Consider the following 16025-nt stretch of genomic DNA (forward strand, 5'->3'; position numbering starts at 1 on the left):
GAATAAGACTCAAACTCTATTTATAGGATCTATGTGATCTGGCCCCTGCCTACATCTTGGACCTTACCTCCTTTCACTTCCCTGCATATCTTGTATACCACCCACCCTGGTGGGCCATACACAAATCATTCCAATTTCAGTGTTCTTCATTTCATCGTTCTGGTGTTAATACAAATGCCACCTCCTAGAGAGGTCTTCCCTGACTCTTCCATCTAAATGAGCCCCTCCCTTCACCATCACTCCCTATTACATTACTCCATTTAATTAACTGCACTTAGCAACATCTAAAGTCCTTTAAAAAAATACATATTTATTGTCTGCCTTCCCCACCAGGATTTAAGCTCTTCGAGGGCAGGGTCTTGTTCTGTCTTGTTCACTGCCATATCCAGAGAATCTAGCACATAGTAGATATTTAGTGCCCTTGTTGAATGACTCCATTAGATCATAACCATCTTGGGAGCAGAAATGGTGATCTAATTTTGGTTTTCCTCTTCCTGCACCTAACAGTAGTGTGCACATTGTGGAGACAATGTTAAATAAGATGGATGGATCCACCCTCTCTAGTGAAGTGTTAAAGATAAGCCTCTTCTGATTGCCCCACCATTGCAATTCCTCTGGACATTACTGATCAGCCAAACACATTGCTAAAGCAAAATGCGGGCAGTCCTGGCCTCCATCACATACCCCAAGTCATGAATGGGAAAAGCATTCTTAGAGCTGTCATTGCTCAATGCTATTGGTACATGCCACTGGACTGAAGGTAGAAAGGAAATACAGAAAAGAGCAAAAGGGTTATGTTTTGGTGTTTCTCTTACTATAGTATCCAAAACATAATTGTTTTAATAGTATTAAATCCCTGTGAGGCAAATCTTCTAAAGACTTTAACAGTTTCTAAACTCTAAGTAATTAAGCTTAACTACAGATCCATCAATGATATGTCTTAGCACATTTTACAAGCTGTGAACCATGAAATCAATGTAGTATTTTCATTGCTAAACTTTGTTTTAATGAAATCACAGAAAATATCAGCATGCACTACAGTAGTAGGGTAAATTTTCGTGAGCACACCCACATACTTACACGTATGTGTAGGTACTAGGTGGTGCTACAAAATGTATTTCTTACTGTGGTCAATGTTTTCAAGAGTAAGGAAGTACTAAAGTATTAGTTTCACATATCTTTATTCCATATAAACAAAACAAAACTTGGACCCATCTTATAGAACAGAATACACTTATTTAAGGTTTTGACAGTGTACAAAATTAAAATTGGGGTGTTTAATCCAAAGTCTCACATAAGTATTATCTTGTAAGGCAATTTCTTTCCTTTAATAAGTAAAATTTTAAAGTGTATATTATTCGGGAAGCAAATCATCTCCTAATTCTTCATCAGCAAAATCATCCTCGTCGATTCTTTTTTTGGCTGCAGTTTTTGGTCTTTCTATTTGAGGGCCAAGTGGATCCACATAGGAGGCATCTAGGTTTCAAAATAGATTGTTATATTAGAATAATAAAGAAAAACAACAAATGTGAAACCAATTTGTCTCATAAGCTAAACTGAACAACTGAGTGAACAGAAATGTTCTCCCAAGTCATTTAAAATTTTGTCTATATATAAAAAATCCTTAATGCCCAATTATATATTTTTGCCATCTCACCAAATCTGCTCCAGACCTGTTATGCCTGTAGAAACTGGGTGGGGAACACCAGCACTTGCCTATTTCTTTGTTACTGCTACTTTCATAAGGTTCGTTTGTCCCAGGCAAAGCTCTGAGTTTGGCACTTAGTCGTTCACCTTTACTACTGGCACTACAGTTCTGGCCACTATCTGAAAACACAAAGATAAAAATGCATTTGTTTAATATGTTGAAAAAACATAACACTACATTATGAATCTTAAAGTATACTTATTTGCCAAGAAACAGGTTATTTCATTTGGAAGCCAACTTCTGAGGGATATAATTCTTGTTTCCTGAAACTTAAAAGAAACCTCTTGTTGAGAATCTATAACATAGATAAAACATCACCTAAAAGTAGTCTTTATATGTAGTCTTTCACATGTATGCTTAGTTACAGGTTTCAATTTTATAGATTCACTGGTGAGAAGTTAGAGACCATGTTGATGAGTATAACCTAGCAAAGAACAAAGAGCAGCTGGAGAAAGAACAAATAGGAAGTCATAAGATCAGCATGAGCCGTATCATCAACTTCATTATCAAGGCTGGTGAGAAGCCCTAAAATCACATCAAATGAGAAACAGCAGAAGAGGTAGGAGAGGACCTAGATCATATAATTACTTTCTTTAAACATTCAGAAAATGTTCATGTAGGAGAGGATTAGATTTGCCCTCTATAGAATATATTTTGGCTCAGTATGAGGAAAAACTTTAAGAGGATTATAGCATCCCAATATGGGCTGGCTGCCTTGGAAACACTGCAATCCATATCATGGAAGATTTTCAGACAGGGTTGAACACTCACATTAATAGGAAACATTAGTAGTACTTCTCAACGTTAAATTTCCATTATATTTTTTTTAAAGAAACACTCTTCTAGCCGCACATTTTTTATTTCTTTCCCTTAAAATTCCCACAATGTCATTTTTTCCTATTATGGGAGCTTCACTTTTAATGAAAATTGTCTATCAACATATACCAATCATTTCTTTTCTGAGTATATTTTATATTTTAGTTTATTGATAATGTCTCTGGGAATAAACAAAACAAGATGGTCTTTAAAATCCCCAAATTTTAATGGTAGCCAACTGAGCAAAAATTATAAGTTCTCTCTAAGTTTTTATAAAAAACATTACCATTTCCTCCCAATAATATCCTTAGTTTTAGGCACTGAATGGTATGTTTTTTATTGTTTTGCTCCTCTCTAATTTTTTGTTACAATTAGGCCCATCTTTTCCGTCTCTAAGTGTAAATGCGTATCTTCCAAAGGGCTTGAGTGAGCTCAGGTCAAAAAGTTTGAAGACCATTGCTCTAGGCAGTATTTCTTTTTTCACTTTTCATATAGATATAGGTTACCTATATGAATAAAACAAAACTCTGACATCTCTCTCAGGCAACCATAGCCCTTCTGAAATCCTAACATACTGAAGGATTCCACTCCTGTGGAAAAAGCAAACTTTAAAAAATAAAAACTGACCTCCTTAGAAAAACTTCAAATGGGGTGCCTGGGTGGTTCAGATGGTTAAACATCTGCCTTCAGCTCAGGTCATGATCCCAGGGTCCTGGGATCGAGCCCCACATCGGGCTCCTGGCTCAGCGAGAAGCCTGCTTCTCCCTCTCCCTCTGCCTCTCTCCCTGCTCATGCTCTCTCTCTATCTCTGTGTCTCAAATGAATAAATAAAATCTTTAAAGAAAAAAAAAAAAAGAACTTCAAATGTCCAATTGAAAATCCATGAATATAGTTTTCAAACATTTTTTATTATAAACACCAGTGAGGGTATATTGTGAGTATCTTCATTTCATCATTTTCAATCAACTTTCATGGAATAACACTGCCATACATGGGCAGGTGTAAATGGATCAATAAGCATTTGTAAGTCTGGGTGAGTTTTATGCCTAAATAATGAAACAAGTTATTATATTCATTTCATTATAGCAAAAAAAACACAATTACTATTTCCTAGAGAAAAGTTAAAATATCAAGTAGCTTCCAAAAACAAGAATCTGGAGATCAATTTATCTGAATTATCAATCAATTAACACTAAAACTTACAAATGACACTTTTATAAGAGAAATATCTTAGAATCATAGAATTTAGAGTAATACGGATTCTTGAAACTTACGTACACCAGAAAATAAAGAATACCCCTATGAAATGGACAATGTATATAGACAATTCCCAAAGTAAACAGTACAACTGGTCAATAAATATATAAAAATATTTAAACTTTGTATATTTAAAGTGAAAAAAATCAAGTCAGAACACTACATACTGAGTGATACCATTTTTAGAAAGCTTAAAAACAAGCAAAATTAAAAACAGTGTTTGCATACATGATAAAATTGTATGTGAAAAGGCGAGAAACTAAAAAAATGTAAACCTGTATATAAAACATAAAAAAAAAATCTCACAGTGGTTACCTGTGGGAAAGGCAGGAGATGGAGTGGAAAAAAGCACATAGGTAGGCATAGCAGTAATGTTCTGGTTCTAATGTTTGATGGCTTCATTAATTTTATATGCTTTGTAACTTAAGAGTGCTACATTGATTCTTTTGTAGGTATCAAGTATTACATAATTTAAACCTTCACGTAATTCAAAATGTAAGATTCAACACTGCCTATTAAAATGGCCAAGATCTGGGGCGACTGGGTGGCTCAGTTGGTTGAGCGGCTGCCTTCGGCTCAGGTTGTGATCCTGGAGTCCTGGGACCGAGCTCCATGTCAGGCTCCCTGCTCAGCAGAGAGACTGCTTCTCCCTCTGCTCCTCACCTCGCTCACTCTCTCGCTCACTCTCTTTCTCGCTCTCTTGCACTCTCAATAAATAAAAAAATCTTAAAAAGTAAAATAAAATAAAATGTCCAAGATTTTAAAAATAGCAGGTAAGTGAAATGAACAAACTTTGAGATTAATGTGGTAGTATATATCAACACTTAATTTTGTGGTCACCAAGATAGCAGAATAGAAAGCCCTAGAACGTTTTTCCTCACAAAGATACCAATTTGACAATATACAGTCCAAAAAACCTTTATGAGAACTCCAGAAACCAATTAGGAAGTTGCAGTACCCCAGATAAACTCAAATCCAAGAACAATTGCACTGAAACGGGTAAGAAAAGCCATTTGATTTCAACTGTGTCAGCCCCTATCACAAGCCAGCATAACTCACGATTGGGAGAAAAAGCCAATGCAGATTCTCCCTTGGGAAGGGAAAAAGAAGAGTGGAACATACATCCAACATTTTGGTTTTTCAGGGAACTGCCTGAGAGACTGGTTTGTTTTGCCTGACTTGGAGTGCTGATGAAGAACCAACACACTCTGGTTGGGGGTTTGCTGCAGTGCCAGAGTACCTTCCCGCACTGCACACAGAAGCTAGCACAGCTTGCTGTGATCAGGGGAAGTATCCAGCGCCTGGCTTCTTCCTGAGCAAGGAATGATTCCAGTGGGATGTACATCCAATAGTCCAGCTTTTGGTGGTGGTGGTGGTGGGGATTCCCAAGGGCCTGGTCTCACCTGACTCACAGCACTAATGGGGAATTGGCACATCTTGGATGCATGGGGGCTGCCGAGAGCAAAAGAGGACTCAGTAGCTTACTGCAGTGCTAGAGATCCTGAAGCACCACAGACACCAGAGGAAGCAAGAGATTACAAATCTTGAAACCTCTCTAATTGGGAAATTACATATAGAAGCTAAGAGAAAGTGCATATCATAAAAACTCTGAGAAACTCCCATAGTCTCTAGTGGGGCTGACTTGTGACAGTTTCCCCTGTACAAAGCCAGCCCCCCAAAACCAGAGAAAAGTGGCTTTTTTCAAATGAAGAAATCACAAGAAACATGAAAACATGGCCCAGTGACAGAAAGAAAACAAATCTTCAGAAATTGACCCTCAGGAAATGGAGACCTATTGATTACCTGACAAAAAATTCAAAATAATTGTCTTAAATAAGCTCAATGTGCTATAAGAGAACATAGACAATAAATAAAATCATGAGAATGAAGCACGAATGAAAGTAAACTATCAACAGAGATAGAAACTAAAAAAGGGCCAAATAGAAATTCTGGGGCTGAAGAATACAATAACTGGATTGAAAAATTCACCATAAGGGTTCGAAAACAGACGTGATCAGGCAGAATAAAGGATCTGTGAACTCAGAGATAGGTCATTTGAAATTACTATATCAGAAAAACAAAAAGAAAACAGAATGAAAAAAGTAAAGAAAGCCTAAGAGAATTATGGGATATAATTCAGATTTGGGGACTAAACATATCAATATACATATTACGGGAATCCCAGAAAGAGAAGAGAGAAAGAATGGGGCAGAGAGACTATTGGAAGAAATAATGGATGAAAACTTCCCATATATGAGAAAGGAAATGAATATCCAAATTCAAGAACTCAAGGAACTCCAAATAGGATGGACCTAAAAAGGTGCACACTGAGACACATTATAATCAAACTGAAAATTCAAAGACAAAGAATCTTAAAATGAGCAAGAGAAAAGCTAATTCATCATAAACAAGGGAGCTAGCATACAATGATGAGCTTTCACAGCAGAAACATTACAGGCTACAAGAGAGCGGGATGATATCTTCAAAGTGCTGGAAGAAAACTATGCCAACCAAGAATACTATATTTGGCAAAACTGTCCTTCAAAAAGGATGGAGAAGTAGACTTTCCTGGATAAAACAAAAGCTGGGGGAGTTTATCACCACTAGACCTGCCCTGCATGAATTGCTAAACAGAATCCTTCAAGTTGAAACAAAAGGGACACTAGACTGTAAGAGACAAATCATATGAAAATATAAAGCTCTCTGTAAAGGTAAATATAGAGATAAACACAGAATCCAGTAATACTGTCGTGGTAGTACATAAATCACTTCTAATTCAGGTATAGAATATAAACGATAAAAGCATAAAAATAACTATAACTATAAAATGATGTTAATGAATACAAATGATAAAAAGATGTAATTTCTAACATTGATAACATAGAGTTGGGGCAATGGAGTTAAGTTTTTGTATGTGATTTAAGTTGTTATTAGTTTAAAATAGATTGTTTTAACTATAGGATCTTTTATGTAATTCCCATGGTAACCACAAAGAAAATACCTACCGAAGATGCACAGAAGAAAATGAGAAAGGATTCAAAGTATGCTGCTACAAAAAAATAAAAACAAACAAATGAAAAAAACAATGACACACAAAAGAAGGCAGCAAGAGAGGAAGAGGACAAAATTACTAAAGGCATACAAAAAATTAACATAATGGCAATGGTAAATAATTCCCTATCTGTAATTATTTTAAATATGAATGGATTAAACTCCCCAACAGAAAGACCTAGAGTGGCCGATGGGTTAAAAAAAAAAAAAATCCACTATATGCTACCTATAAGAGACTAACTTTAAATATAATGACATACATAGCCTGAAAGTGAAATGATGAAAATAGATATTCCATGTAATTGGTAACAGAAAGAGAACAGGAATGCCCATACTTATTTCAAACAAAACAGACTTTAAATCAAAAACTGTCACAGAGACAAAGAGAGACATTATATAATGATCAAAGGGCCAATTCACCAGGAAGATATAACAATTATATATGCACCTTAACAGCAGACCACCCAATATATGAAGCAAATATTGACAGAACTGAAAGAAGAAAAGATAGTAACACAGTAATAGTAAGAGATTTCAATATCTCACTTTCCATAATAGCTCAACCAGCCAGAAGATCAAAAGGAAACAAGAGGACTTGAACAACACTTTAGATCAATTAGACTGAATAGATATTTACAGAACACATCATCCAACAACAGCAGAATAAACGTTCCAAGTGCACATGGAACAATTAATTCTCCAGGATAAATCACAGGTTAGCCATAAAGCAAGTCTTAACAAATTTAAGAAGATTGAAATCATATCAGTCACACTCTTGAACAGTCAATGAGCCAAAGAAGAAATCATAAGGGAAATTTAAAAGTGTCTTGAAGCAAATGAAAATGAAAACAAAACATACCAGAACTTACTGGATGTGGCAAAAGTAGTGCTAAGAGCAGTGTAGTTATAAATACATAAAAAAGGAAAAATATCTCAAATTAATAACCTAAATAAACACCTCAAGGAATTAAAAAGAGAAGAACAAACTAAACTTGATTTATCAGAACGAAGGAAATTGTAAATATGTGAACAGAGATAAACACAATATAGCAGATAAAAATCATAGAAAAAATAAACAAGACTAGGAGTTCGTTTTTTGAAAAGTTCAAGAAAATCGACAAATCCTTAGCTAGAATGAGAAAAAGAAAAAAGGCAAATAACGAGTGAAGAAATGAAGACAAATCATCAAATCAGAAATGAAAGGAGACATTACAACTGATGCCACAGAAATAAAAAGGATCGTAGGAGACTACTATGAACAATTTTATGTGAAAAAACTGGGTAACATAGAAGAAATAAGTTTCTAGAAACATAAAATGTACTGACTGAATCGTGAAGAAATAAAAAATGTGAACAGATCAATAACTAACAAGAGATTTAATCAGTAATCAAATACCTCCCAACAAAGGAAAACCTTGGACCAGATGGCTTTACTGGAGAATTCTACTAAATATTTATTTTTTTTTAAAAAGATTTTATTTGTCAGAGAGAGAGAGATGGAGTGAGTGGGCACAAGCGTGTGTGTGTGTGTGGGGGGAGCGGCAGGCAGAGGGAGAAGCAGACTCCCCGCTGAGCTAGAAGTCTGATGTGGGGCTCTATCCCAGGACCCTGGGATCATGATCTAAGCCAAAAGCAGATGCTTAACTGACTGAGCCACCCAGGCGTCCTTCTACCAAATATTTAAAGAAGAAATAACACCAATACTTCTCAAACTTCCAAAAAAACTGAAGAGGAGGGAATACTTCCAAACTCATTCTATGAGGAAAGCATTACACTGATACCAAAATCATACAAAGATACTATAAAAAAACTATAGATCAATATCCCTGATGACTATTAATGCAAAAATCCTCAACAAAATGCTAGCAAATTTAACTTAACAACATATTAAAAGAATCATACATCACATGGACCAAGTGGAATTTATTCTTGGAATGCTAGGATGGTTCAACATATGAAAACCAGTCAGTATAATACATCACATTAATAGAATGAAGGAGCAAAAACCATATGATCATTTCAATGATGCAGAAAAAGCATTTGGCAAAACTCAACATTCTTTCAAGATGAAACACTAACCAAATTAGAATTAGAAAGAAATGATCTCAACATAATAAAGGCCATATATGAAAAGCCCACAATGAACATAATACTAAATGGTGAAAGACTGAAAGCTTTCCCTCCAAGATCAGGAACAAGGCAAGGATGGTCACGCTCACCACTTTTATTCTACCTAGTACTGGAATTTCTAGCCAGGGCAGTTATCAAGAAAAAGGAATAAAAGGCATTCAAATACAAAGGGCAGAAGCTAAATTATGTCTGTTCATAAATGACATGATCTTATTACACATAGAAAACCCCAGACTCCACCCAAAAACTGTTAGAACATCTTCAGAAAAATGGCAGAATCAAAATTAACACAAAAATCAACTGTATTTCTATACACTAACAATGAACAATCTGAAAAAAAATTCAAAATTAAGAAAGCAATTCCATTTATGACATCATCAAAAATAATAAGATATTTAGGAATATATGTAACCAAGGAGGTGAAAGAGATATACACTGAAAACTACAAGACACTGCTGAAAGACATTAGAGAAGACACAGATGGTAGAAAGACAACCTGTGCTCACAGGCTGGAAGGCTTAATATTATTAAAATATCCATACTACCCAAAGAAATCTATAGATTCAATGCAATCCTTATAAAAATTCCAATGGCATGTTTTCAGAATTAGAAAAAACATTCTAAAATTTATATGGAATTTCAAAGGACTCTGAATAGCCTAGACAATGTTGAGAAAGAAAAATAAAGCTGGAGGCCTCATATTTTTTTTTTTTGATGTTATTTATTTATTTATTTATTTATATTTTATTATGTTATGTTAGTCACCATACAATACATCATTGGTTTTTGATGTGGTGATCCACGATCCATTGTTTTTGTATAACACCCAGTGCTCCATGCAGTACGTGCCCTCCTTAATACCCATCACTGGGCTAACCAATCCCCCCTCCCCCCTCCCCTCTAAAACCCTGTTTGTTTCTCAGAGTCCATAGTCTCTCATGGTTCATCTCTCCCTCCAATTCCCCACCCCCCCCATTTTTCCCTTCCTTCTCCTAATGTCCTCCATGTTATTCCTTATGTTCCACAAATAAGTGAAACCACATGAGAACTGACTTTCTCTGCTTGACTTATTTCACTTAGCATAATCTCCTCCAGTTAAAAGTTGGGTAGTCATCCTTTCTGATGGCTGAGTAATATTCCATTGTATATATGGACATCTTCTTTATCCATTCATCTGCTGAAGGGCATCTAGGCTCTTTCCACAGTTTGGCTATTGCGGACATTGCTGCTATGAACACTGGGGTGCATATGGCCCTTCTTTTCACTACATGTGTCTTTGGGGTAAATACCCAGGAGTGCAATTGCTGGGTCCTGGGTAGCTCTATTTTTAAATTTTTGAGGAACCTCCACACTGTTTTCCAAAGTGGCTGTACCAACTTGCATTCCCACCAACAGTGTAAGAGGGTTCCCCTTTCTCCACAACCTCTCCAACACTTGTTGTTTCTTTCCCTGTCCATTTTTGCCATTCTAACTGGTGTAAGGTGGTATCTCAGTGTGGTTTTGATTTGGATTTCCCTGATGGCTAATGATGATGAACATTTTTTCATGTGTCTGTTAGCCGTTTGTATGTCTTCTTCAGAGATGTGTCTTTTCATATCTTCTGCCCACTTTTTGACTTGATTATTTGTTTTTTGGGTGTTGAGTTTGAGAAGTTCTTTATAGATCTTGGATACCAGCCCTTTATCTGTAGTGTCATTTGCAAATATCTTCTCCCATTCTGTAGGTTGAGGCCTCACATTTTCTTATTTCAAAACATACTGCAAAGCTACGGTGATCAAAACAGTATGGCACTGGTATAAAGACAGACATACAGACCAATGGGGCAGAATAAACAGCCACAAAATAAAGCCTAATGTATATGGTCAATTGATCTTCAACAAGAGTGCCAAAGCTACACAATGGAGAAAGGATCTTGAACAGTGCTGGTAAAAGTGGATATCCACATACATGATAATGAGTTGGACCCTTATCTCACCCAATATAAAAACATTAATTCAAAATGAATTAAAGATCCAAATGTGAGACCTGAAACTATAAAACTCCTAGAAGAAAACATAGGGGAAAACCTTCATGGTATTGGATTTGGCATGACTTCTTGGGTATGACACTAAAAGCAGAGGCAACAGAAGGAAGAAAAGACAAATGGGATTACATTAAACTTTAAAAACTATGCAGCAAAGCAACAATCAACAGGGTGAAAGACAACCTGAGTAATGAGAAAAAATATTTGCAAACCATATATTTGAAAAGAAGTTAATATCCACACCCTATTAAAAAATCCTATAACTCAACAACAAAAACACAAACAATCCAATTAAAAAATTGGGCAAAGGATTTGCATAGACATTTCTCTAAAGAAGATATTCAAATGGCCAACAAGTATAGGAAAAGATGCTCAACATCACTAATCATCAGGGAAATGAAAATCAAAACCACAATGAAATATCACCTCACACCCATTAGGTGGCCAATATCAAGTAACAGAAAGTAACAAGTGTTGGCAAGTATGTGGGGAAAGTGGAACCCCTGTACACTGTTGGTGGAAATGTAAATGGTGCAGTGCTATGTACAATAGTATGAAGGTTTCTCAAAATATTAAAAATAGAATTGTCATATGATCCAGCAATTCTGCTTCTGGGTACATATTCAAAAGGATCTTGAAGAGATATCTGCACACCTCCTGTTCATAGCAGCAATACTTAAAATAGCCAAGAGATGGAAGCAATCTAAATGTCCATTAATAGATGAATGGATAAAGAAAATGAGGTATATACATAGAATAGAATATTATTTTTATTCACCCTTAAAAAGGAAGAAAATCCTGTCATATGCTACATCATGGATGAACCTTGAGGACATTACACTAAGTAAAATATAAGCCAGTCACAAAAAAAACAAATAGTGCATGATTTCACTGACACGAGATATGTAAAATAGCCATATTCATAGAGACAGAAAGAAGGTGGTTGCCAGGGGATAGGGGAGGAGGATTGTTGTTTAATGGTACAGTTTTAGTTTTGCAAGAAACAGAGTAGAATGGTGGTTGCCAGTGGTGGGGAAAGGGGAGGGGGAAAAGGGCAGTAGTTGTTCACTGGGTATAGAGTTTCAGGTTTGCAAGATGAAAAAGTTCTAGAGACCTGTTGCACACCAACATGCACATAGTTAATACCGTATACTTAAAAATGTTAATTAAGATGGTAAGTTTTTTGGTTTTGCCCATGATTTTTTTAAAAAAGGCAAAATTTTGCACATCTTTACATTTGGCATAACCATATTTGGTGACGAAGGAAAATGCACATAATATGATGGTAAATAAAGGAAACATGGTAAAAACATTTTGCAGCAGTATGATCTGGGTAATTTTAGATTTTTCCTTTATTTTTGTCTGGAAGTCTACATTTTCTGTAGTAGACAGTATTCATTTTTGGTAGTATTTTAGGAAACGTCATTATCTCTTTGAAGTTAAGAGAGTTCATTGGAGCGAGCAATGTGATGCTTTACAGCAATAGCAAAGGAATAGATTCAATCCTCGTTTCTCACACAAAAACCTCTTCTATACACTGTGAAGCACAAGGGAGAATATCACCCCCGCCCCTGCCCCAGTTATATGGAGTTATAATCGACATACAAAAAACAGCACATACTTAATGTGTAGATTGAGGGGTCTCATAAAATCAGCACTATAATCAGGATTATGATCAAATCTATCACCCTTCAAAGTTTCCTCTTGCCCCTTTGAAATTCCTCATTCCCACTCTCCACCCCATTCATCCACCCCAATCTTCAGGTAACTACTGATGTTTTCCATCACTATATATTAGTATGTGCCTTTTTTTTTTAAATTTTGTTTTATTATGTTATGTTAGTCACCATACAGTACATCATTAGTTTTTGATGTAGTGATCCATGATTCATTGTTGTGCTCCATGCATTATGTGCCCTCCTTAATACCCATCACTGGGCTAACCCATCCCCCCACCCCTCTCCCCTCTAGAACCCTCAGTTTCTCAGAGTCCATAGTCTCTCATGGTTCGTCTCCCCCTCCGATTTCCCCCCCTTCATTTTTCCCTTCCTTCTCCTAATGTCCTCCATTCTATTCTTCATGTTCCACAAATAAGTGAAACCATGTAATTGACTTTCTCTGCTTGACTTATTTCACTTAGCATAATCTCCTCCAGTCCCATCCATGTTGATGTAAAAGCTGGGTATTCATTCTTTCTGATGGCTGCTCTTTTTTAAAAACCTGGCTTCTTTCACTCAGCAGAGATTCAGCTATGTTATTGCTGGGGTCCTTCCATTTAATTGCTGAGTAGTTATATGGATATGCCACAATTTATCTATTCCCTTGTGATGACTTTTGTGTAGTTTCCAGTTTGGGGGTATTTGAAATAAAGCTATTATGAATATATTTGTGCAAGTCTTTGTGTGGACACATACTTTCATTTCTCTTGAGTAAATTTCTAGCAGTAGAATAGGTTGTATGGTAAGTATATGTCTAACTTTAAAAGAAACTGTCAAACTCCTTTTTAAAAGAGTTGTACCATTTTACATTCCCATCAACAGTGAATGAGAGTAACAATTGCTCCACATCCTCACCATCACTTGGTATGGTCAGTCTTTTGTAGTCCTTCTACTGGGTATCTGATTGTGGCTTTAACTTGCATTTCCCCAATGACTAGTGAGTGACCATATTTTCATGTGCTTAATTTTCATTTGTATACTTATTAAAATTTTTTGATGACTTAACAGTTTATTTTTTTAATTTATTATGTTCAATTAGCTGACGTATAATACATCGTTAATTTTTGATGTAGTGTTCAACAATTCATTAGTTGCATATAACACCCAGTGCCCATCACCACACATGCCCTCCTTAATACCCATCACCCTGTTACCCTATACCCCCAACCCCCTCCCCTCTGAAACCCTCACTTTGTTTCCCGGAGTCCAGAGTCTTTCATGGTTTGTCTCCCTCTCTGATTTCTTCCCATTGTTTTCCCTCCCTTCCCTTGTGGTCCTCTGCACTATTCCTTATGTTCCACATATGAGTGAAACCATATGATAATTTTTTTTAAAGATTTTATTTATTTATTGGACAGAGAGAGACACAGCGAGAGAGGGAACACAAGCAGGGGGAGTGGGAGAGGAAGAAGCAGGCTCCCCGCTGAACAGGGAGCCCGATGCAGGGCTCGATCCCAGGACCTGGGATCATGACCTGAGCCGAAGGCAGACGCTTAACGACTGAGCCACCCAGGCGCCCCCATATGATAATTTCTTAACATTTTCTTTAGCTTCCTTTATTGTAAATATTTATTGTATTTACTATATTTACTCTATTTTAAGTACAGCATATAATTTATACGACATACAAAATATGTGTTAATTGATGGTTTATGTTATTAGTAAGGCTTCTGATCAACAGGAGGCTATTAGTAGTCAAGTTTGGGGGGTCAAAAGTTATACCTGGATTTTTGAGTGTGCAAGGCCATTGGCACCCCTAACCCCCATGTTTTTCAAGGGTCAACTGTACTTTGTTAGTGATTATTCTCCAAGGATAGCAGATTGTTGTTGGGGGAAAGTTGCAAGACCATTGTAGCAAATGAAATTTGATTTCAATCTTGGCTCTGCTTTTTGCATTTTATAAAAAGGGGGCCTGGACAGAGACTGCTGAATTGCAAATAATGCATCATTAAGGGAGAACTTTCAGGCATTGAGAAAGAAGACATTTCCAGGTTGAGCGTACCTTCCAGATGTCTCTCAAATTTTTTTAATCATTTAATTCTCTTTGATAAGAAAATAAGAACTCTTTAAAAAGTTTTCCCACAGAAAAGAAACCGTATTTCCCTTCTGTATTTAAAAAAAAGACTTTAAAATTTCTCATTTGGAAGGTCATTAAATACCTTTTGCAAAAAGACTCAGAAGATGGAAAACCATACATCCCATAATTCCAGGGGTTAAAGCAGAAAGGACAAATTTTTTTTTTTTTGCACCAGAGTAAATATGTCAAGTATAGCCATATTTGCATATGTTGTATTTTAAAATCATGCTTAAAACTGCCTATTATTTTTTGTTTAATTTTTTTTTCTCTTTTTTTTATTATGTTGTTAGTCACCATACAGTACTTCTTTAGTTTTTGATGTAGTGTTCCATGATTCACTGTTTGCGTATAACACCCAGTGCTCCATGCACTACATGCCCTCCTTAATACCCATCACCGGGCTAACCCATCCACCTCCCCGCCCCGCCGGAACCTTCAGTTTGTTTCCCGGAGTCCATAGTCTCTCATATTCATCTCCCTCTCTGATTTCCCCTCCTTCATTTTCCTAATGTCCTCCATGCTATTTCTTATGTTCCACATATAAGTGAAACCATATAATAAAATTGACTTTCTCTGCTTGACTTATTTCACTTAGCATAATCCCCTCTAGTTCCATCCATGTCAATGCAAATGGTGGGTATTCATCCTTTCTGATGGCTGAGTAATATTCCATTGTATATATGGACCATATCTTCTTTAACCATTCATCTATTGAAGGGCCTCTTGGCTCTTTTCACAGTTTGACTATTGTGGACATTGCTATGAACATTGGGGTGCATGTGCCCCTTCTTCTCACTACATTTGTATCTTTGGGGTAAATACCCAGTAGTGCAATTGCTGGGTCATTGGGTAGCTCTATTTTTAACTTTTTGAAGAATCTCCATACTGTTTTCCAAAGTGGCTGTACCAACTTGCATTCCCACCAACAGTTCCCTTTTCTCCGCATCCTCTCCAACATTTGTTGTTTCCTGCCTTGTTAATTTTTGCCATTCTAACTGGTGTAAGGTGGTATCTCAGTGTGGTTTTGATTTGAATTTCCCTGATGTCTAATGATGTTGAACATTTTTTCATGTGTCTGTTAGCTATTCGTATATGGTGTATTTTTCCAAGAACGTTGAGGACACATGTTTACCTTTCCTAAATCCCTGTGAATAACAGTAAATCTATAGCAATACAGAGAATGAGTGTATGTTTGTGTGCTGTGGGGGTAATGGCAGGGGAGATAACAACATTAATAGATTTTGG

General features: G+C 36.3%; 1 protein-coding gene across 5 annotated transcripts in view; it reads right to left on the reverse strand.

Annotated features, from left to right (window-relative positions):
* Window positions 1–1164: 1164 nt before the first annotated feature.
* Window positions 1165–16025, reverse strand: part of IFT88 (intraflagellar transport 88) — a 149215-nt gene continuing 134354 nt past the window's right edge. For all 5 annotated transcript variants that reach the window (XM_036106633.2, XM_078070594.1, XM_078070592.1 and 2 more), the window contains 2 exons: window positions 1717–1827; window positions 1165–1476 (listed from right to left, as the gene is read on the reverse strand). In XM_036106633.2, coding sequence (XP_035962526.2) covers window positions 1355–1476; window positions 1717–1827 — 233 coding nt within the window. In that variant the 3' untranslated portion in view covers window positions 1165–1354. The remainder of the gene's footprint in view (window positions 1477–1716; window positions 1828–16025) is intronic.

Source organism: Halichoerus grypus, chromosome 4, assembly GCF_964656455.1.
Source record: "Halichoerus grypus chromosome 4, mHalGry1.hap1.1, whole genome shotgun sequence".
NCBI classification, from domain to species: domain Eukaryota; kingdom Metazoa; phylum Chordata; class Mammalia; order Carnivora; family Phocidae; genus Halichoerus; species Halichoerus grypus.